Below are 23,107 nucleotides of genomic sequence, written 5' to 3' on the forward strand. Positions count from 1 at the left end.
TAAAACTAGCTTCCGCATGCGGCTTCATCTACGTGACAAAGTATTATGTACTTTTCTGTATCACTGACAACGTGTACGCATAATTACATAATGACTGGTTGAGTAGATAAGATGTGAAAGCAAAACAAATAAACGCACTTTCACATTTATAATATTAGTAATTGTTATCTTGTAATCTTAAATGAAACACTTAACAATATTTACTACACTATTAAGTGGAATCTGCCTTTTAAACCGTCTTACATGTTCAATATCGCTTAGGATGTTTCAAATGTATTTTTTTTTTAATTTCCGGGAAGGCAAATGACTCCGCTCCACCTGATCGTAAGTGGTAGTAGAGTCCAAACGCGACCATGGCTAGTAAAGACGGCCAGTACTTATAAGTGCCTGCTTTAATAAATAATCTTTTGATTTTCATTTTACCAATCTTAAACAAAAACAATTGAAAAGCAAAAACTAATTAACTACTAGTAGTAAAAATACACTTCAAGAACAAAACGATATTTCTAGAACATCAATTCTCCAATTTCTAAAATAATCGCCATATTATATGATCCAACAAAGTCTATTTTCCGTCCATGTTAGGTATTGTCCACAAATCCATATTGATACTTGCTTAAGGGAATAATCGTATTGTTTTAAATAATACAATATGGACTTTATTTAATTTATATACAGAGTTTATATTCATTCGAAATTATGTTAATAGTTAAGTTAAATAATATATTATGATTAATAATAACATTTTTTGCTCTGAATTCACATTATTATTACAATCATGAGTTACATTTAATTTTAACCGTAAAAATATACGATAAATCATCGTTATATTTTAGCCAATCTATAAAAAACAATGATGAATTATAAATGCACCTAAACTTTCGTTTTAAATCACTCCGTCCATAGTTGAAAACGAGATGAAAACAGAATGAAAAACCTGTTCCGTAATGGTAGTTCGCGTTAAGACCGACAAACAAACAAACAGACACGGTGAGGCACTATGTATTACAATATGTAATGATTAACTGCCGAAGCGAGTTCAAAAAGAAATTCCTCAGACTTGATAAAGAATTGGTTAATGAAAGTCATCGCGACTGCATTGTTTTTGCCTTTAAGCGATGATGATCTGACCATAAAATAACCCTTATTTGGTAATCTGCCTACTTGTAATAAGTTAATATATTTTTGCCAAGTACTTATCAAGAGCTGGAATAGTGAAGACAAGAGAGGCCTCCTCTTAACATTTTACGACGTCGTAAAAAGCAACAAAGTCATCATTAACGTTGAGGGCGCTTGAATCACGTTAGACAATATTAATAATACGCTTATTGAGTTCTATTGAACATTATTCAGCTTTATTGCTTATTTGAGAAGATAAATATTCGAATAATATATATATATATTTATTTATTTTTCGGCCTTTTGCCGTCCACTGCTGGACGAAAGCCTCCCCCATAGAACGCCAACATATATAGCGCCAACATATAAATTACACACATATATATACATATGTGTGTAATTTATTATAATAATATATACTAGTATATAGTATGCGCGCTATATACCTATATACGAATAGAGAGTCGCGTGGAAGAGTCTTTTCTATCCATTATTTGTCCCATTTTAAGTGAATTATAAGTACAAATTATGCAAATGAAAACTTAGTGGTGCTTATCCGACTTTGAATTTGGAGTATTCGATTAAGGTTTTTTCAAACCACAAGGCATAACATATTAAATTAAAGTAATCGTAAAGAAAGTTTTCCTAATTGAAAACTTCAGCAGCCTGAAGTTTGATATTTGGAAGTGTGGAAGTCGTTAGTCCAGCACCTGAAATCTTTCCGGTCATATCGGATTTGCTAACCCATTGGATTATTTGAGTGAGGGAATATAGAGTACACCTGTGTTTGCGCACACGCTTGTGCAATATAATATGTCCTGTGCAGTTGGCTAGTCTCCCTTGACATTGGCCGCAGTGGCCGAAATCGGTCTGGAGGTCATCATCACTGTTAACAGTAGAAATCTATTTATCTGAGCTTTTTATTGGTCCATTTTCTCAACCTCTCAAACTTGTGAATCAAACTGCAATCAATACATTGTTATAAATTTTAAAACGGGAAAAACTTTGTTTATCGGAAGATTTATCCGAGAAAATGGTATTGCATTTTATTTAAAACTTCAACGTTTATCTTCTGAAGTTGCATCCGGGAGATGACAATCGGGAAAAAATATTGTACCACTTTAACTTTAGTTTCTTATCAGAAGCCAATGGGAATATGAAACTAGTTACTGTCTACGACTTTATTTTATATTAAAATAATATATTATAATATTTATTTATAAAATCAGTCGTCCTGACTGACTATCAAAGCGTAGCCAAAACTATTGTATATTTGGTACAAAAGTTTATATTATAACGAAAACATCCACTACGAAATAAATTTAAAAATTTCAACTTTAAAAAGGGATATGTGAAATTTTATGAATTTTACCCGTGCGAAATCGGGGAGTACATTTTGTGAAGATATAAAATTAATGTTAAACTCTTCGATATATAGACCGCTTAACGATGTGAAACTCGTTCGATCCTAACCTCTTGGGTTATCCTCGTACACTTTATACATACAAGCTTCACGCCTAATTGAAGGGTATATATAAGTATAGCTAAGTATTTAAACACACAATAACAGTGTTCTTATTTCAAAAAATTTATTTATTAATGACTGCCTCTTTGGTCTAATGGCTTGATGTAAGGCCGCAGAGCCAGAGGTCCTGGGTTCAATTCCCAGGTCGGCCCAATAAAATGTTATTGGATTTTTCTGTCAGAAAATTATCAGTAGCAGCCCGGAGTCTGAAAGTTGGAATTGTGTGTGTACACAATCCGAGGCACGGGAGTGTTCCCGTGCCTCGGAAAGCACGTAAAGCTGTTGGTCCTGCGCCTGAACTTTTTCCTGGTCGTGTCAGATTGCCGTCCCATCGAATTATGAGAGTTAGGGAATAGAGAGTGCACCTGTGTTTGCTCACACACTTGTGCACTATAATATCTTCTGCATAATTGGCTAATCTCTCTTGAGATTGGCCGCAGTAGCCGAAATTAGTCTGGAGGACATTATTTCAAAAAACGTATTAAACTTTTTATAAATACTTTTTAAAATATACATAAATATAACTTAAATAAAATATTTCACAAAATATGACACCATTACAAGCACTAAGTCTTATTAAGCCTATTATGTTACGTCTACATATAAAGAATATTAGATACCATATAAATCACATATCGCATATGTCTATAGACACACACATACACACGCCAAAATAATAATTATTACTGTTTGTACGCCCAAATCAAGTACACAGACAATACAACACACAAGTAAACAGAAATAATTAATAATAATAGGTCGACAACGCACCTGCAAGCCCCGTGTGTTACAGGTGTCGCTGGGCGGTGGTAGTCACTTTCCTTCAGGTGAGCCTATATGTATAATAATATAATGAACAAAATAAAATCCTGTTCATACTATACCAGAAAGTTTGTGACGGTTGGAAACCGAAGGCGATAACGGGAAAAGTTCGAGGTCTATTGACTGTGTGAACACGACCGAAGAATCTCGAGAGCGGTTCAACTTTCAAAGTAGGATTACACTTCGGAAGCTGTTCGATGTTATAGCTTAATGTAGTTGGCTTAATTTTAAACATAATGTAATAGCTAACATTATTGAAAGTATTGTGAATCATATATTTAAATATAAAGACGTAGTTCGCGTTACTTATTACTTGTTCGCGTCTTTGAGGCATGGCATGGCAAATAATAAGATTTGAATAAAGTATAACAGTGAAAGCTAAAGGTGATTGACTTGCTTTATCTATTCATAGCTTAAAAATAATACAGGGACTAGTACTAGAGGCTCTAGTTTTATAATTTTAAGTCACGCTAAGAAACCGTTCTTATTATAATATTAGGGCTCGTCCCTTTTGGATTTTGGTGGAGCTTAAATTTTCAACAAAATTTATAATATATTATTATTTTAATTCTATTTTAATTTCGGAAACAGATTATGATATGAAAATGAGATACAATCAGACCCTGCATATTTCCAGTTAGTGCATAAAGTTGGATTCCGGCCAAGAATATGACCTGCAAGCTGATGCGAGACGTGCTTTAAAAAGGATTACATCCTGGCCGTTCTACATTTTTCATCATAATGATACATTCTTTTGCATGCTTAGAGTTTCTCTACATTTATCTGTAAAAAAATATTAATAAATAAGGCATATTATTCCGTACAAAATTATTTAGATGACGAAAAGGCTTGTTGGTTTTCATGCGGGATATATAGTTTTTTTTTATATCATGGGACCGGCCATCTGATCCCAATTAAGCAGAGCTTGTACTATGGAAACCAAAGAACTGATATACTACATATACTACTTTTCCTTTGTAAATACATACTTATATAGATAATTACACCCAGACTCAGGAAAAACAGACATGTTCATGCACATCACAATATTCTGAAACTAAAATGTAGAAATATCCAAGGATAGTGAACGATTTTATTGAATCTTCAATATATCCCTATTTCCACTTCATACACTAATAAGGTTATGCATGAGTGTGTTTCTTGGTTTATTTTACATTTACTGGCAATGTAAAATCAGAACGGTTTGATATTTTGCACAGAGGTTGTTATAAGGCTGAAGAGTGACAGAGTTTTCTTTATATCCCGAAACAATATTTACGCCAAAATCAATGTCATGAAAAGAACGTCATGGGATATTTGACGCTTGTTTATATAAATAAATTTACATAAAATGTATAGCTAAATAAATTTCGAATATATATTTTTTTTAATCATAGAACCTTTATAGTTACTATATAGAATAAATTATGAAAACCAAAGAATTTTCTTCTTCCAGCTTTTTATATATCGAGTAAACACAACATTTCTAAGCTTATTTAAAATATTTTTGGCACTACAAGCTGATGTGTAGGTGATAAGGATGCAATCAGGCTTTCCATATCCGAAACTCGCGTAAAGCCTTGGACTGCTGCCAATCACGCGACCAGCGAGCTGATGCGATCCTCGCTTTTAAGCGAAAAAATTCCTTTGCTGTTTTTGGATTCGCGTGTAGAATACAAAATAATAAAACGTGTTTATTTTTCTTTATGAGTTCGCTTATCTGCCCGGTTGTTCTGGTTCTACAGCTGCAAATTACGGGTCAGATCAGACGAAATGATTATATTATATCTATCAAGTATTGTCACATGATATACCTTGCTCTTTCTAATATCTCCTAACAAAAACGTCTCGTCTGACTGGCTTTTTGAAAAAATAACAAGTACCACAGAATATGTACTGTTGGTCAGATAGTGTTCTCTCATACTTTAAATAAGCCAATCCTTATTAAGTAGTTCCAAATATAAATAGTTATAGCGCGAGGTAAAATATAAATAGCACCATCTATTGATAAGAAGAGAAATTAAAAATGACATTCGACATAATCGTTTTCAGCAACCTTAGAGAAAAAAGGGAATTCAGAAGACATAGACGCTGTTTTTAACGGAAAAAATCTTGATTATAAATTCGTTTAAAAAAGTTGATACTGGACAACATTAAGAGGTAGTTTGGAATTTATAAATATAAAAATAATTAAATAACGCCACAAAAATCTGAGCGATTTCTCGATACTTCGACATCGCGTACTTTTAATTAATGGTAATTATTATTACGTTAGGAATAACGAGTTTTTAATATCTAAAATAAACTAATTTAATTGAAATAAATATTCAATAACAACACGACAAATAATTTTATTTAAAAAAGTGAAATAATTTTTTTGTGTAGAAATAAAAACTTAATTAAAATACAAGAACGAAAATGAAGTTGTTCCTTAAGTAATTCAATAACAAAAATAATTATTTTTTTTTTCATAAAAAGTTGATTTATATTTGTGTTTAATATAAATTAAAAGAAAAATCTCTAGTTTATGAAAAATAATCTGCTAATATTGTGAATTTACTGACCAAGCTGCAAGCGATAAATCAGCTTTTAAAGTCAAACTAAGCTCAGTCGTCAGACTTAATAAAGATTTATGAAGTCAGTAAACATCTTATTGTAGGAAGATACAAGTATTACAAATAAGTTGCTTGTACCTAGTGGTAGGTCCTTGACAAGGAACCCTTGGGAGGACACCATCCATTCATCATTCTACCACCAATACTTTATATTACTGTTGCAATTTGTTTCGCTTGTGGCAATTTATTAGTAAATAATATCACGTGAGTATTAAAAATATGTAAAACAGTAAAACCAATTCAGCAGATATGGTCTGACTGACACCACATTTTTTATATCCTCAAATTGTATTTTAATGGTATCACGTGTTGAACGCTAAAGGAAAATATTGCGTGTTATAACATATTGTATTGACTGTTATTTTACTTTATTTAAAAATATAAATGAAAAAAAAATTAACTCGAAATCTTATAACCAATAAATTGAATAAGTAATAATGATATATATGAAAATATTATATATACAATATTTTATTATATTATAAATATAATATATATATATTATTTTTATTTTATATATTATTAAAATGACTGTAGTTAGTGACTTTATATAGATAATGAAATATCATCAAAATAAACATATTTTATACTATATGAATAATAATTGAGAGTTTTTACAAAAACACAAATCAAAAAGTGTGTTCTCGCTTCACAAAATGTATTCAGTCTATTTGCAATCACATGGATATTAATTTCTCTATAGTAGAACTATTCTTTAAGAACACACTTGAAAATCGAAAACGATTGTGAAATGTCAGAAAGTCATATGAGACATTGACTATAACAATTATAGCATTTAAATGATATACACGTTTTTACTGGTGGTAGGGCTTTGTGCAAGCTCGTTTGAGCGTTAGTAGGTACTACCCACTCATCAGATATTCTAACGCAAAACAGCAGTACTTGGTATTGTTGTGTTCCGGTTTGAACGATGAATGAGCCAGTGTAATTACAGACACGGGACATAACATCTTAGTTCCCAAGGTTGGTGGCGCATTGGCGATGTAAGCGACATACATTTCATAAAATGCCAATGTCTGTGAGCGTTGGTGATCACTTACCATCAGGTGGCTCGTATGCTCGTCCGTCTACTATAAAATAAAACACGTATCATAAAAACGTGTGTCCGAAAATCTAATTTCATAATTGATACAAAGATCTTACAGAATAGCACCGTTGAGAGCATATCGCATTTTAATATCTTATCTTTGCGTAATCTATATTATTGTAAGACGAGTTGGTTTCATGTCATTTTCGTGTATTACCTGAGCCTTGTCACACAAGGGCTATGGAGTGCATTCATATATTATTTGTTTGTTTGTCAGTATTTACTGTAGTGAGTGCTCAGCTTTATGAGTTGAATATTGTACATTACAATGACTTCCACGCAAGGTAAGTCTTTAATGGTTATTAAATTGTGTTTAAATTCAGTTTCAAAGATTTCGTAAAAGAACAACAAACATATGTCATATTATAAGAAGATATAATAGAAGTTTTTTAAATATAATATTGAAATAAAATATGATTACAAATATGCGTTTAAGTATTGTATTTAGATGTTTTTAAGTAATCTTAATTGATTGAAATATTTTGGCTGTCATATCGAAACACGGTTACTTATCTAATATTGTTTTACAATTAGTTGTATTTTTTGATAATCAATAAATCTACGTTCTGATATGAAAAATGTTCGTAAAATATTTTTCTAGTGTAAATTATAAAATGAATGAAGGTTATGATTAAAAAGGTAATCTGTAAAGGTATTCTGGTAGGAAAATTTTCGAAGAAAAATTGAAAAAAAAATACTTTACGACCATATGCAAATGCACCTAATAACTTAAAATAACTCCGGTCCTCTGAAATAATAACCCGTCACTGAAGTAACAGGCCTTCATACTGTTATTGTGTCAGTTGAATTTTTTAATTTTAAATTTTTTAGAAACATTTCATTTCACGCGCTAATCATGAAACATTATACAAGAAATTTCTTATCATAAGACCTTTAGTTGAGAGTTGTGCTCTAAAGATTTTATCCTACTGATTTACAGAGATATGACAACTGATCCATCGTTTGAAATGCGATAATAATATTAACTTTTGATTATGCAGGCGCCATTGACGTGATAACTTGGCAAATATAACCCCATACACAACATAATAACATTTCTACTATTTTGTAATCATAATAATTTTAAGAGATATTCATAATATATATATATATATATATTTAATGCTTATAATAATATCACAAAGTAGTCAGGGAACGATTGAAGATAAGAGCTTGTTTGTACAAGCTCGCCTGACCACCAAACCACAATACTTATTATATTGTTGTGTTCTGGTTTTAATGTAACTGAGCCATTTAGTTACAGACACAAGAGAGGCAAAATTTTGAATTCCAAAAGTTGGTGGCGCACTGACGACGTAAATATTTAATATTTCATACAGTGCCAATGTCAATGGGCGATGATGACGATTTACCGTACGATTTTATTTGCCAACCTGCCTACGTAACTCAAATAAAAAAGTAGTAATTATTTGGCCATTAATTTTTTTTTATAGTATAGGTAGGTGGACGAGCTTATGGGCCACCTGATGGTAAGTGGTCACCAATGTCCATAAATATTGACATTGTAAGAAATGTTAACCATTGCTTACATCACCATTGCTTTCACTATTGCTTCCTAAGATGTTATTTCCCTTGTGCCTATAATTACACTGGCTCACTCACCTTTCAAACCGGAACATAACCAATACCAAGTATTGCTGTTTTGCGGTAGAATATCTGAAGAGTGGGCGGTACCTACCTAGACGAGCTTGCACAAAGCCCTACCACCAGATGTCACAACTGTTTCAAACTTCGCACTTTCCTAAGCTAATTCTTATAATTTCAGATTTGTTGAAACAAGTCCATCTGGCAACGTATGTAATCCATCAGCAGCACCATGTATTGGTGGGTTTGCACGACTCACAACCCTTATCAGAGAGGCCGTGCAGGAGGAACCCGATTCCTTAGTGCTAAACGCTGGAGACACCTTCCAGGGCACGATATGGTATAATTTATTAAGGTGGAACGTCACCCAAGACTTCATGAATATGGTGCACCATGATGCCCACGTAAGTAAATAGAACAGAAATTCTATTTATTAATCACTTACCGTACACTCTGTATATAAGAGTTCAAATTTAATGTTGCTTCTAAATTATTACTTGTTGATCAAACTAGCTTTATAAAAGAAATCGATCATAAATTCGTTCGAATTCCAAATCGGGCCCTCATAAATTTTCTCAGTCGAGCAATTAGTTAATAAAAAACCTACTTGTCTTTTGTAGTGGAATATTTATCGTTAGATAGAATACAAACAAGTAAACTATTAAGTAGAAATTACAAGCAATTGTCAGTTTTACGAACTTTTTCCAGGTATTAGGCAATCATGAATTTGACAATGGCATTGAAGGTATTGTACCATATCTCCAGCATTTAAATTCTACAGTAGTAACTGCAAACATTATCGACGATGAGGAACCCACTATCCAAGGATTGTACCAACCAAGTGTCATTGTGGAAAAAAAAGGACGTAAAATTGGTATTATAGGCGTCATTATATCTACAACTAATGTAAGTAGTAAAAAATAAAATCGAAATAAATTCATTGATAGTCGCGTACCAAATTTGATTATAATTATTTTTGTATTCGTCGATAAAGGAAAATGTCGTAAAAGGGTTTTGCGAGCCGAAGCATATTATCAGATTGTTTACGATGATAAACAAATATACACACATAATAATTAAACTTTAGCAGAGCTGTGAGTTAACGTGACGTTTCAGAATTTAGACTATATAAATACGTATTACATGTAATCCCATTAATTTTGATTGACATTAACAGTACTTGCACGCATTTGCCCATCAATTTGTTTTGATGAGAATTAGTCACCCAGTAAATGACTTCATTAGCATTTCCAAGGCATAACGTTTATAGGCGTTCACCATTAAATATTAATATAACTGATTTTGTTATAAATTATAATAATAATTTAACAAACATTTTAGGAATTAGCGTCAACGGGTAGGCTGGTTTTTACGGATGAAGTCGAAGCAGTCAGAAGGGAAGCGGAAAAACTACACGCACAAGGCGTAGACATTATTGTTGTATTATCCCACTGTGGCCTTGAAATTGACAGGTAAATAAAAATCAATGACAAAATACATAATTTAAAGAAAAATGTTCATATTTGTAAATAAGAGTGAGGTATATTATGATTACAAATACATAAAAAATGAATACAACTAAAACATACTATATTTTAATGATTATTTCTTATTTTGTACTGCTTTCAGAGAAATAGCAATGCATGCCGGTCCATATATAGATATAGTCGTTGGAGGTCATAGTCACACGTTACTAAGTAATTTTGATCCCCCAGAGGGCACACCATTTCAACCACAAGGCCCTTATCCAGTCATAGTGGAACAGCCGACAAGATCTGTGAGGACATACATTATACAATAGTGATATACAGTGTATATTTAATATCTTATTAATAGTTGACTGCATGCCATATTCACTCCTTTTAATAATAACGTTTTCCCCTTAAAGGAGAAGAATCTAAATCATCACGTTGGTCCATTTTGAATTGACTCTACTAACATATCTTAGGTTTTATCCGACTCAGAAGGATGACTTAAATTGCATTATAAATTCAGAAATAAAATGTGACAAATTAACACGTACATCCGGAATTCGATATTTATTCGTACTTTTTCAGTAATTTTTTATACTAGCTGCCAAAAGTATAAATAACGCATTGCAAAATAAATACTGAATACAAGTTATAATGGTCGAATTCCGATTGTCGTAAGCCTGTGATAACTTTTGAAATGTTACAATATGAAAGTAGTTCAGAGTTCTTAAATTATATTTTCATAATATCATAAATTTTATAATCATTTGATATAAAGGTTTGTTTTATTAAAGGTACTTATCGTCCAAGCCGCTGCTCACACGGCTTTCTTAGGAGAAATTAAACTTTATTTCAATGACGAAGGTGATTTGATGAGTTGGGTCGGTAATCCTCATTTCGTTGGACATGATGTTATTCAAGGTAATTTAGCAAAGCTATACTAATTTAATTAGGAAAGGTTTTTACATAATTCTTAACTAAAAATATATAAATAATATAACCATAAAACTATATCAGAAGATGCAGCGCGCTTTGGAGAAGGTTTTAGTATATTATACAAGTAACTTCGTTTAACAGTTTCACGCGACAAGCGTGAATTTCATGTTTTTGTTGCATATATTTTTACCAGTAAATGAATTCTTTTTTCTGAGGGTACCCAAAGATTGCGGGTTCAAAGTGCACAGTTTGAATTTGCTTAATTTTTGTTTAAAATTCCTGTCGAGCCCGGTGTTGAAAGAAAATATTGTAAGAAAGCCTAAGTGAGTCGGATGAGAATACCACGTAACACAGCCTACAAACAACAACAAAAACACACTTTTAGACAAATATAAAAAAGCAAAAATTAATTTCTTCCACGATAATAAGAATTGGTAACTTTTTTAAATAAAATGACATCTACGTTATTGTTACTTAATGAATACACCGTTCGGCTTATTTTTGCTTCGTTTCTTGAACTTTCTTTAAAATCACTCCTCATTTTAGCGCCAGATGTTCTAGAAAAGATAAATGAGTACTTGCCAATTATAAATGAAAGAGCCAATGAACTGGTAGGCGTATCAAAAGTTCACTTGTCGTCAAATTGCTCCTGCGCAGAATGTAACCTTGGAAGTTTTATCTGCGATGCTTTTCTTGATGCTGTGAGTATAAATACATAATGTTTTTAGCTGACATAAAAGGGTCATTTGAGTATAACTTTCTTGGTTATTAAATCGATCTTGTAGATTATTTTTGTGGTTAGTTCAGTAGCTTCAAGGTTATTATATTGCTATTTATTAGTGAGTAACTAATGATGAAAATAAATATAAACAAAATAATCAAATAACACATGCTAATAATGAAATACGATATGAAAATGAACCGAGGTAGCAATCTTTAAAATCCGGCAACAACTGCAAACCCGACGGTGTTGGGGATGTCCATGGGCGATGGTAGTAACTTTGTAACGGGACTGCCTCCTACCCGTTTGCCCCTTTTATATAAAAAAATGGTTTAAAAAGATATCGAGTTGATGATGCAAACTGTAGTTAACATTCTTAATTTGTAATGTGATATGGTAAATTTGTATGTTTGTTCATTATTCGTCTCACGCTCCGCAATGGAACAGCATATAAGCTGCAAACGTTTACCTCAACACAAAAGAAGTCAAAGACCTCCTAAATATAATTAAAAACTTACTTTTACTTTACATTTCTAAGAACACTCATAAACGTATAAAAAGATAATAATTTAATTCGTTTGCAATTTCGACAGAAGAAAAGGTGAAAATTGCGTCTTATTATTATCTTAGGATAATTTTAAGGCTTCTAATGTTTTCTTTTGTCCAACAGACTATTGAAAAAGCTGAAGGTGATAAATGGAACTACGCTCATTTTTGCATCATAAACACGGGAGGCGTCAGATCCGATATTGAACCAGGAAGTAATTATGTTTCTTTTTTACCACTGCTATATTTTAACTGAATGGGAGAATATTTTATATTTATTTTATTAAATATCCTCCCATTATTTATGTATGGATGAGATACAATCTTTTCACTGTCGGTACTCCACTTAACCAAGTTAAAAGGTATTATGACCTTGATACCTGTAGTTACTCCGCTAGAATATATGAGGCGGTAAAATTAAAAACACAAATGCCATTACATAGTAGTTCCTTGGACAAAGAAGCATTGATTCACAGTCTTGTCATATACCTCATAATGTCAATTTCTATCGGAGGTTGTGACAAAGATGACATTAGGAAAAAATACCCTGATGACAAACATACGTTTCACAGTTGAAACTCATTCAAATTTCCTAAATCAATTTTCACATTTCCCTTAAATTAATCAGAATTAATAAGTTATGTATATCATATATTTAACAAAAGGGTACTCGATGTGAAATGATCATTTCAAAATATAAGGCCTCGCTTTCAGACGTTACGTTCGAGCAGATACTGCTATCGACACCTTTTGAGAACAGAGTTGAAGTTTTCGATTTGAGAGGCCAACATGTCTTAGAAATGCTGGAGTACGCCGTTGCGAACGATCCCTGGCCTGGCGCGAGAATGGTTCAAGTATCTGGTAAAGTATTCATTTATTTATAGAAAATCTATCATGACAATAAAATGTTTCAATAGATAAATTTCGAACAGTCGGGCAAGTCTTCTTTCAAGTTCAGTGCGGGTTTATGGATAGGCATTTAAGAATAAATGCATCGGACACGTGTCCCCCATGTTTTCCTGCACAAGATAAGATGCGTATAACGATGTATCAAAGAAGCTTTGGTGTTTTGAACCCACGATATTCGATTAAGGTTGAAGTTTCTATTTACTTCATCTCAACTCTCTCTTTATTTAATCAATTTCACAAAACACAGCGTAATATTTTTTTATATAAACACATTCAACAACCCTGTTAGTAAATAGTTTATTAGATGTCTAACAATTTGAATTTTAGTAATTTTGTTATAACTTCTATGACAAAAATTTGTAAGAATCCGTCCTTGTTCGAGTAACAAACATCCAAACGGAAATTTTTGTATTCATCAGTGCTTTGTCTTTCAAGTTACTGATGACAGTAAAAGATAAATCATGATATACCTGATTAAATTATGATTATGATATAAACTAAGGAATATAGGTGTTTTTTGAAAATTAAATAAATAAACAAACATTTAAATAATATATGATAAATATATTATAGTGAAAAATATTTTTATTCTTCTGTTGAAATTGTACTATTAGTGTTTGGCGTTGACGAAATAAAACAAATCAGCCTTTTTTTCACGCTGGAAAAACGCATTACGCTTTTCCCCCACAGGAACAGTGGCCCCACACTGTTATGGGGGGTATGTTATTCATATAATATATAATTTATTTATTTGTTTTAACAGAATGTATGTCGTTTGTCTTCAAAATTTAATTACTTGCCAATCTTCTTCGTCTATTCATATTATGTGAAACTTGGGAAACTATGTTAGTTATTTGACATAATAGCTGATACCTTGGATCAAATGACAAATATAACTCGAGAAAGCTGTCAAAATGAGCTTTTTCCGACAAAATCTTAACAAGATTTCGCACCGTGCGCCGTTATATAGACTGTACCATGCATTTTGTTTTTGTGTATGTAATGTACTGCTTGTAACGAAACTGTTTCTGGACACAGGCTTACGTGCAGTTTTCGATGGTGCTCTTCCAATCAATAGTCGTGTTATCAATGCAACTGTCCGTTGTACCGAATGTACGATACCACGCTACGAGCCATTAGATCTGAACAAAATGTACAAAGTGGTATCTCAAACCTTCATTGGCAATGGTGGTGATGGATTTACTGTGAGTTCTTTTTTATATTTATTTATTCATTCATTCAATAATTCATTTATTTATTTGGATTCCAAATCCATATGCACAAAAAAATTAAAAACAATAAGAACAATTAAAAAACGTATGACAAATGTATTTAATTCGGTAGAACGATTGCTAAAGAAAACGGTTTGACCAAACGTTTTCATATCATCTATGTGCTATTTTGTAATATCTTTTATAGAAGCGTATATTAATAAAAAAAAACATTTTTACATGGCTCAGTGGATTATGGAACGTGGTGATCATGTAGATTATGGAACATGATATTCCATGTAATTATGAGAGAAATATCACGAGATTTCTCTTATATTATTATCAGCCTAATTAGAACTTTCTTTACCCGTTTTTTTACCACTTGATATTATCTTAAATATCCAATTTTTTTCTTTACACTAGAACAGTTCGACTTGATGGGAACACAGAATTTCTTCCAATGCATGAAATGCATTCATTCATCTAGATTATAAAGTGTGTTATCAAATATGAAATGTGTTTTATGAGAAAATATATTATTTAATTTATATATTTAATCTCACTATTTTATCATCCGACAACTGGATATTTCGACAGCTTTCAACCATAATTGACATATTCATGTATTAATAATTCTGTCATTTTAACTTCCTATTATGCCAAAATTTTCTTTACAGTGTTAATTATTTTTATTATTTTTAATAATAGTTTTTAGTTGTGCTATAATAAATTACAATAAATTATTTCGCCAAGGTCACGTGGTCAAAGAGTAAATATAGGTTGATCAATGCGAGGGATTATTTTTTTTTATTTATTTATTTACAAAACATAAGTAAACATTACAGGTTTAACCTAAAGCATTTACTTATTTAATTAATACACTTATTCCTTAATTATTATTGTTTGTATGTATTCCGCTGCCGTTTTGCGAAATACAGCAGGTGATGAGTTAAACAAGTCGAGGCTTGTTTAACTTTTGTATGCTTGTTTATGTTTTGTATCAAATAATTGAAGACAGGATAATTAAATAAAATGGTACACACTACCTTCATCTAGATAATGTTATGTCCCAAACATAGTTTCTAACGATTATTTATTTAATTATTAAGGTTTACCAACAGTTGTTTACGCTGTATATAACGCATAGTACATTTGAAAAATAAATATATACATAGAATAGCGTAACATCTAATTATAGGTAAACACCGCTTGTAATTATTCATAAAAAGAAATAAGTAGTTACAGCAAATTCACTTAACACGAAATATAGATAAACTAAAACTTAATTACAATAATAGACACGAAAAAAAAAATGTATAACAAAAATAACTATTATACGAATGTCACGAAAAACGCTTATTTTATAACATATTAATTTCATTCATTTTCCATTTGTGCGTTTACTGATCACATTAATCTATTGCACAACATATACTATGTTGTAGCTCCAAAATCAAAGTTCAAATTATCGTAAAACGTATAACTCTTAAATTGTAACTCGTTTCTATAAAATTACAAATTTGTGACTTGAAATTTTTCTTGAATTGATAGATTTTATACAATTGAAGTGATTATATTGGCTGAGAATGATATTGTGATTGAAGTATTCCCCCGAGTTTAGCCATTAGCATAATATTGTTTCCATAATTTAACCGTTATTGCTTCTATCGTACTGACCACGAATAGTTTTAATGGAAACGCTATGCAGGTGATGGTTTTAAAATCAGTATTCATGGCATAATATAAGTTCGCTGAGGGTTAATTTGTATATTTTTCATAATATTGAAAATATGAGGGTGGACTTTAACTTCCAAACCTCGAAAACGTGTCCTCCTGGTCTCTCCGATCGTGTCAGATTGCCGTCCCATTGGGTTATGAGATTAGAGAATAGAGATTGTGCATATTGATATTGCACACACTTCTGCGCTTATTATATCTTCTGCACAGTTGGATAAGCTCCGTTGAGAATGGCCGCCGAAGCTAGAATGAGATAGAAGTACATTATAAATTATAATATAATATTAAAGCCTTATTGAGATCAACAGTTACACGTATTCGATGTTTGTTCACAGTCTGGTTTTAAATGAAAGTAGCTTGATAAATAAATATGATAAGGTCATGATATAGATATTAAACATATTACATTGCGATAGTTTCAACTGCATCATTGATTTAAAAGAATATCTCGAAATCCTGGGTTCAAATCATTTATTTGTTATTGAGTTTATTCAGAATAAAAGATGCTCTTGATATATTTTTTAATTATTAGAGTTCTAGCGTTTATTATTAAATAATTAAAGTGATAAGTTTAAGCACTATTTGCGATACAAATGATACAATATATTGGGTAACTGTTCCCTTCTTAATGTGTTTGTAAATAATGATCACCCTTAGTAGCGATGTCAAAATGTTAATGTTTCGCAAATTTTGTGTGTAACGTATTTAAATATCCCGTGTTAAATTTTTGTATAAAATTTAACAAGCATTATAAATTCCAGAATAAAACTGAACGACCGTAACATTTCGCGATCCAACATTTGTTTCACGGTACATAAATATTTTAAACTATCAGTATTCATATATAGCAGAGCGCTTGATGTTTTCATTTATTATGAAAATAATATAATACAAATCCCGTGAGATGTAAATAAAAAAAAATCATGCAAATCAATTCAACTTCCAAGCGTAATGTAACGTGTTATCTTCATGTAGAGAACGCAGAGACTACAAACAGTTATGACAAAAGTTTTGAAAGAAAATATTACGTATTTTATTTCAAGTATATGTCTAGAGAAGCTACTATAATTCCAGATACAAAAGAAAGCATAAATCTAATTATTTTAGTCATTATTTGTATGCCAACAATTAGTTAGTTAGTCCTACTTCAAGTGTAAGTTAGGCAGTGCTCGACTCATTGCAGAGATGTCATATCGATTGGAGATATATCGAGGTACTGAGATGTCTGTACAACGCCGCTACAATGACTGTCCACATCCAGGACTGTAAGACGAAGGCGATCCAACTGCGCAGAGGGATGAGACAGGGGGATGTAATATCCCCGAAACTGTTCACCAACGCGTCGGAAGACGTTTTCAAAACGCGGGATTGGATTAGGTATGGAGTCAATGTAAACGGCGAGTACATCTCACACCTTCGATTTGACGACGATATCGTCATCATAGCAGACTCGCTGGAACAACTCACCGAAATGCTGCGTAGCCTAGGCGAGTCTTCCCGGTGTGTCGGTCTCGGTATAAACTTGGACAAGACCAAGATCATGTTCAATAGGCATGTCGTGCCGGGACCGATATACGTCGAGGGGAAACCTCTCGAAGTTGTTAGTGAATATACCTACCTAGGACAGATAATACAAGTCGGTAGGAACAACTTCGAGAAGGAAGCCGATCGAAGAATTCGCTTGGGATGGGCAGCATTTGGCAACCTTCGTCAAGTCCTCAAGTCATCTATACCGCAATGTTTGAAGACGAAAGTCTTCAACCAATGCGTCTTACCTGCCATGACATACGGTGCCGAAACGTGGACACTAACTGCGGGACTAGTCCACAAATTCAAAGTCGCTCAGCGTGCTATGGAGCGAGCTATGCTCGGAGTATCTTTGAAGGATAAGATCAGAAATGAGATTATCCGGAAAAGAACCGGAGTCACCGACATAGCTTGCAAAATTAGCAGGCTGAAGTGGCAGTGGGCTGGTCACGTATGTCGTAGGACCGATGGCCGTTGGAGCAGACGAGTCCTAGAGTGGAGACCGCGAATCGGCAAGCGCAGCGTAGGGCGCCCTCCAGCCAGGTGGACCGACGACCTTAAGAAGGTGGCGGGCACCAACTGGATGCGGAAGGCAAAGGACAGGGAGCTTTGGCGCACCTTGGGAGAGGCCTATGTTCAGCAGTGGACAACGATTGGCTGTTGATTGATTGATTGATTTTGATTGACTTCAACCTTAGTTCTGTTACAATTTCTTTATCAATTTAGTATTTAAGATTCTATTTGACATCAGTTTATAGACATTTATTCCTCAAAAAAGACAATACAGCCACTTACATGAGAAATGTTACAATTTAAAGAAAATATTATGTAGGTAGTTCGTCGTTCTTGTGATATCAATAATTTTGTGAGAGTAATACAATATTATGTATGTTATATAATATTAATCAAATTATAAAAGAAAAAAAAAGTAGTACTACTGGTGGTAGGGCTTTGTGCAAGCTCGTCTGGGTAGGTACCACCCACTCATCAGATATTCTACCGCAAAACAGCAATACTTGATATTGTTGTGTTCCGGTTTGAAGGGTGAGTGAGCCAGTGTAATTACAGGCACAAGGGACATAAAATCTTAGTTCCCAAGGTTGGTGGCGCATTGGATATGTAAGCGATGATTGACATTTCTTACAATGCCAATGTCTAAGAGCGTTGGTGACCACTTACCATCAGGTGGCCCATATGCTCGTCCGCCTTCCTATTCTATAAAAAAAAAGTATCGTTACGAGTATAAACAAAAGAAAATAGTAATTAAAGTTTTAAACAATACGTTGGTAGTAGGTGTGTACACAATTAAAAATTAAAAATAGGTCTTTATAACATGTTATGATAATTTAGATTTAAACGTTTGCATTGACTTACAATTTTTAATTATTGGGGGTAATTTTTTATAAATTACCGCACCTTCGAAGGTAATCATTTTTTTACCGTAGTTTGTTCGAGTCTTCGGGAGTACCAACCAACTAGCTCGGCGACAAATTGACTTTAATTTTGACATTATATTAACAAAATTGAATTTTGACATTAATCAAAACACGAATTATCTTCTTTAACGGTGACGTAATAATTGAAATGTTGATTGCAGGTCTTCGCGTTTTATTTGACAATTCGAAACCATTAGGCAGTCGTGTCGTTAGTGTTACTATTCGCTGTATTGAATGTGACGTTCCTCGGTACTTACCCCTGGAACGGGATCAGTATTACAAAGTTGTGACACCAGATTTCATTGGAAACGGTGGAGGTGGATACACCGTAAGTGGAGATTTAAACTTAAAAGTACTATAGTAACAGCCTTCGAATGTCTCATTCTTAGCTAAGGCCTCATTTCCTTTTTCGAGGAGAAGCTTTGGAGCTTATTCCTCCACACTGCTCCAATGCGGTTTGGGGAAATCTCCTTTCGATATTTTTATTTACTGGCAAGCACGAGATGAATTATAAACACAAATTAAGCACATGGAAATTCAGAGGTGCTAGCCCGGGTTTGAACCCACAACCATCGGTTACGATTCACACGTTCTAACCACTGGGCCATCTCGGCTAAAAGTACTATTGGACATGTCAACATCTTAATATAATTCCACCTCACTAACAGTTTAACCGTTAAACGTTAATACTCTGCCCCTGCCTAGTCTAATAGTACAATATATATTCAATAAAGTTAAATAATAAAACTTGTTCTTTTTTGAATAGGACTGGTTTAAAATCTCTTCAGTGTTATTCGGTACAATGATATCTTATCAAATTTATTTGTAACAAAATTCCTTCTTGAATTTTTCGTATCAAATTATATTAAAAACGTTTTATTATTATCATTCAATTACATTAACAAAGGATTAATTCAACAATTGAACATTTAATAGATATGTAATTTAGTTTAAACTTGAAGCAATTTTGTTCCTGTATTCAATATGTAATTATATGTTTTCAATATGATAATTCTCTTTTTTTATTATATTACCTATATTATGGTAGTAGCTTCCCAGACGGTCTTGCAAAATACTCTACCACCAAGCAATAGGTTCAAAAAGCAACACCACAATGGTAATTTTCCATCAAATATCACGTTACACCGTTCTATGTAGTGGAATTCCGATTTAATGAACCCGATGTACGAGAATAGATACGATTCATGAACTTAACGAATACAATTATTCGGCTACAATTTAAGCTTGTATATTTGAAGTATAATAATAATCTCCTCCAGACCAACTTCGACCACGGCGGCCAATCTCAAGAGAGATTAGCTAACTACGCAGGAGATATTACAGTGCACAAGTGTGGGCGCAAACACAGGTGCACTATTCTATTCCCTAACTCTCATAATCTGATGGGATGGCAATCCGACACGACCAGTAATAGTTCAGGCGTAGGACTAACGGCTTTACGTGCTTTCTGAGGCACGAGAGTGTACATAATTCCAGACTCCGGGCTGCTACTGAGAATTTTCTGACAGAAAAACCCAATAACTTCTTATTGGCCCGACCTCGGAATTGAACCCAGAGCCTCCTTCGGTCAACGGCCTTACATCAAGCCACTAGACCAAAGTATCTGCGAGTGCATACACTTGTCGGGAGTGTGGCCGAAGGATCCTCTCTCGCATTGGTCTCTTTAGATAGAACGCAACTGCCTTCGTGATGCTGCTTAAATCATCTGTCAACGATGCAAAGATATATATAATTTTCATTTAATATTATTTTTAAGGACCAAGTATTTTTGAGGACTTAATGTACCACCAAAATGGTCAAATCTATTTGTTTTAAAATGATTATGGTGTTATTCGAACCGACCATAGAACTTGTTATTCTCAACGAAGACTACCAGAAACAAAGTACAAATTTTATTGATTAGGAACTCGAACTCGGCACCTCATTATCTGCCGTACAAGCTAATATAATAATATGTATATAATTATTTTAGAGATAACAGTACAGAGTGCACTAGAAAATAAACCAATTATGGTTTCTTAAAGAATTTTATCTTTTTCAGATGATTTCAAATAACCGCCAGAATATTGAAGTAATTGGCGTCGATTATGACGTCGTGATGCAGTACATGAGACGACAAGCACCAGTTATCAAGGACCTGGATGGACGAATTCAGATATCAGATCCTTGTATACGTAATTAGATCGATTAGAAAATAAATTTTAAAACAAGATTGATCAACACCAATCCATACAAACTCACATCAAATCTGATTCATGACATTTTTTAAACCGATTTAACTCTTGTTCTGACAGCATAACGATGACACGATTTTAGATGGTGGCGTGTTGTGTTCTATTATACATATTAGCAGTAACATCGATGGCAGAACGTGGTCTGATGAGCATGACGACTCGTGGTCGTTACTGTCCCTTCCCTTTCCTGCTGATACCATAATGATACGCTATTATGCTGCTTAAGTGTATAATTGTTATAGTTAAAGTCACGTTATCACTTAATAATTTACGATCATATAATGCGGTGAGTATCCACTGTTTTCTCAGAGAATAATTCTGAAGAAAAACTTCCGTGTTATTTAAGATTGTAGAGGCGTAAAGTGTTTACTAAATATTTATATCTGTAAGAACAAACTCGAAACTCAACGCAGAAAACGGTCGTAAAACGTATGAAAGTGATATGCGACATTGACCGTAATAATTATAACATTTCAAGAATACACGCATCAAAATGGTATATCGTATAAGTCAGTTGTCAACATTTCACTTGCATTTAATTTGAAATGAAGATTTAACAAGCGAAATATTGACAACCAACTTACGGTAATATGTATTTTGTATGTATATTTTTGTACATTACATGTGTGTTATTAAAACTCATTGATATTTTACGATTGTTTTCAAAGATGAGTTTCTAGTTCTCAAAAGACGTAGACGCCGCCTCCGAATTGAACAATAATTATTGTATTTTTTACAAATACATAAAATAAGAAAACATTTTATAACATCTGTATTTTTTTATTATTATTTTTTCATTATTAAAATTCCTATTTGAGGAAAAGGATTGGAGCTTATTTAAAAGTCGAGATGGCCCAGTGGCTAGAACAGGTCAATCATGACCGATAAATGCGGTTTTTTTTAAATTATTATTAATTACAAATTAAAACAGTCATGGAAGAGTCCTGTGTTCGATGGCTTGTTTCTACCAGCAAGCCAAATTTACGGAATAATAAAATAAGAACTTACTTAGCTTTAGAACTTACGAAGGCTTTAAAATAATTTGTATATGAAAACTAGCCAAGTAAAACCTTGGGCTTCAATATATATATATTATCCTAACTAAGAGTATAGTCGACTTTCGTATTTATTACGTAATTAATAATTATTTATCAGTAATGAGATAAAATCCTTTCATTAGAGGCACTATAAGTAAGTGTTCCTAATAGAATCAACCAATTGAAAAATTATTAAAAATAATAAAAAATTACTATTTTTTTATTTATTTCTTTGTAATTCACCCAACTACCTATCTGGATGCCAAATTTGAACTTTCTAGGTCATCTGGAACTGTCTGTCAGGTCAGTCAGTAATAAAAATGACGATTTTTGGACGTTTATATCGAAATAACCGCTTGTGGTGTGTTTATGAAATTTGGAGCACGTATATATCTCAATATATTTGACATGCTTATGTGAAATAGTTTTTGAGTTATGAAGCGGTCAAAAGTGGCTCCAAATGGTTCGTGTAATATTAATTACACATGGTGCTACCCGCCAGTTCTGTTAGCTTGAACTTGGCTTG

General features: G+C 32.8%; 1 protein-coding gene across 2 annotated transcripts; it reads left to right on the top strand.

Moving 5' to 3' along the window:
* Window positions 1-7,343: 7,343 nt before the first annotated feature.
* On the top strand, window positions 7,344-21,522 carry LOC126776491 (apyrase-like). Of its 2 annotated transcripts, none has more exons than XM_050499056.1 (11): window positions 7,344-7,473; window positions 8,976-9,198; window positions 9,503-9,700; window positions 10,136-10,266; window positions 10,424-10,571; window positions 11,061-11,187; window positions 11,749-11,903; window positions 12,594-12,684; window positions 13,184-13,330; window positions 14,417-14,583; window positions 21,352-21,522. In XM_050499056.1, exons 1-11 carry the CDS (start codon window positions 7,370-7,372, stop codon window positions 21,490-21,492), a joined length of 1,632 nt encoding a protein of 543 aa, XP_050355013.1. In that variant the 5' UTR covers window positions 7,344-7,369; the 3' UTR covers window positions 21,493-21,522. The 2 variants fall into 2 exon arrangements, with proteins under 2 accessions (XP_050355013.1, XP_050355015.1); XM_050499058.1 differs by lacking the exon at window positions 14,417-14,583 and adding an exon at window positions 19,451-19,617.
* The last annotated feature ends 1,585 nt before the right edge of the window (window positions 21,523-23,107 follow it).

The sequence above is a fragment of the Nymphalis io genome, chromosome 20 (assembly GCF_905147045.1).
Source record: "Nymphalis io chromosome 20, ilAglIoxx1.1, whole genome shotgun sequence".
Taxonomy (NCBI): domain Eukaryota; kingdom Metazoa; phylum Arthropoda; class Insecta; order Lepidoptera; family Nymphalidae; genus Nymphalis; species Nymphalis io.

Excerpts from the sequence above, each read along its gene's own strand:
- LOC126776491 (XM_050499056.1), top strand. The coding sequence starts at position 7,370 with ATGGAGTGCATTCATATATTATTTGTTTGTTTGTCAGTATTTACTGTA. Across the intron at positions 9,701-10,135 it reads TCATTATATCTACAACTAAT|GAATTAGCGTCAACGGGTAG; the intron begins GTAAGTAGTAAA and ends CAAACATTTTAG. Across the intron at positions 11,904-12,593 it reads GCGATGCTTTTCTTGATGCT|ACTATTGAAAAAGCTGAAGG; the intron begins GTGAGTATAAAT and ends TTTGTCCAACAG.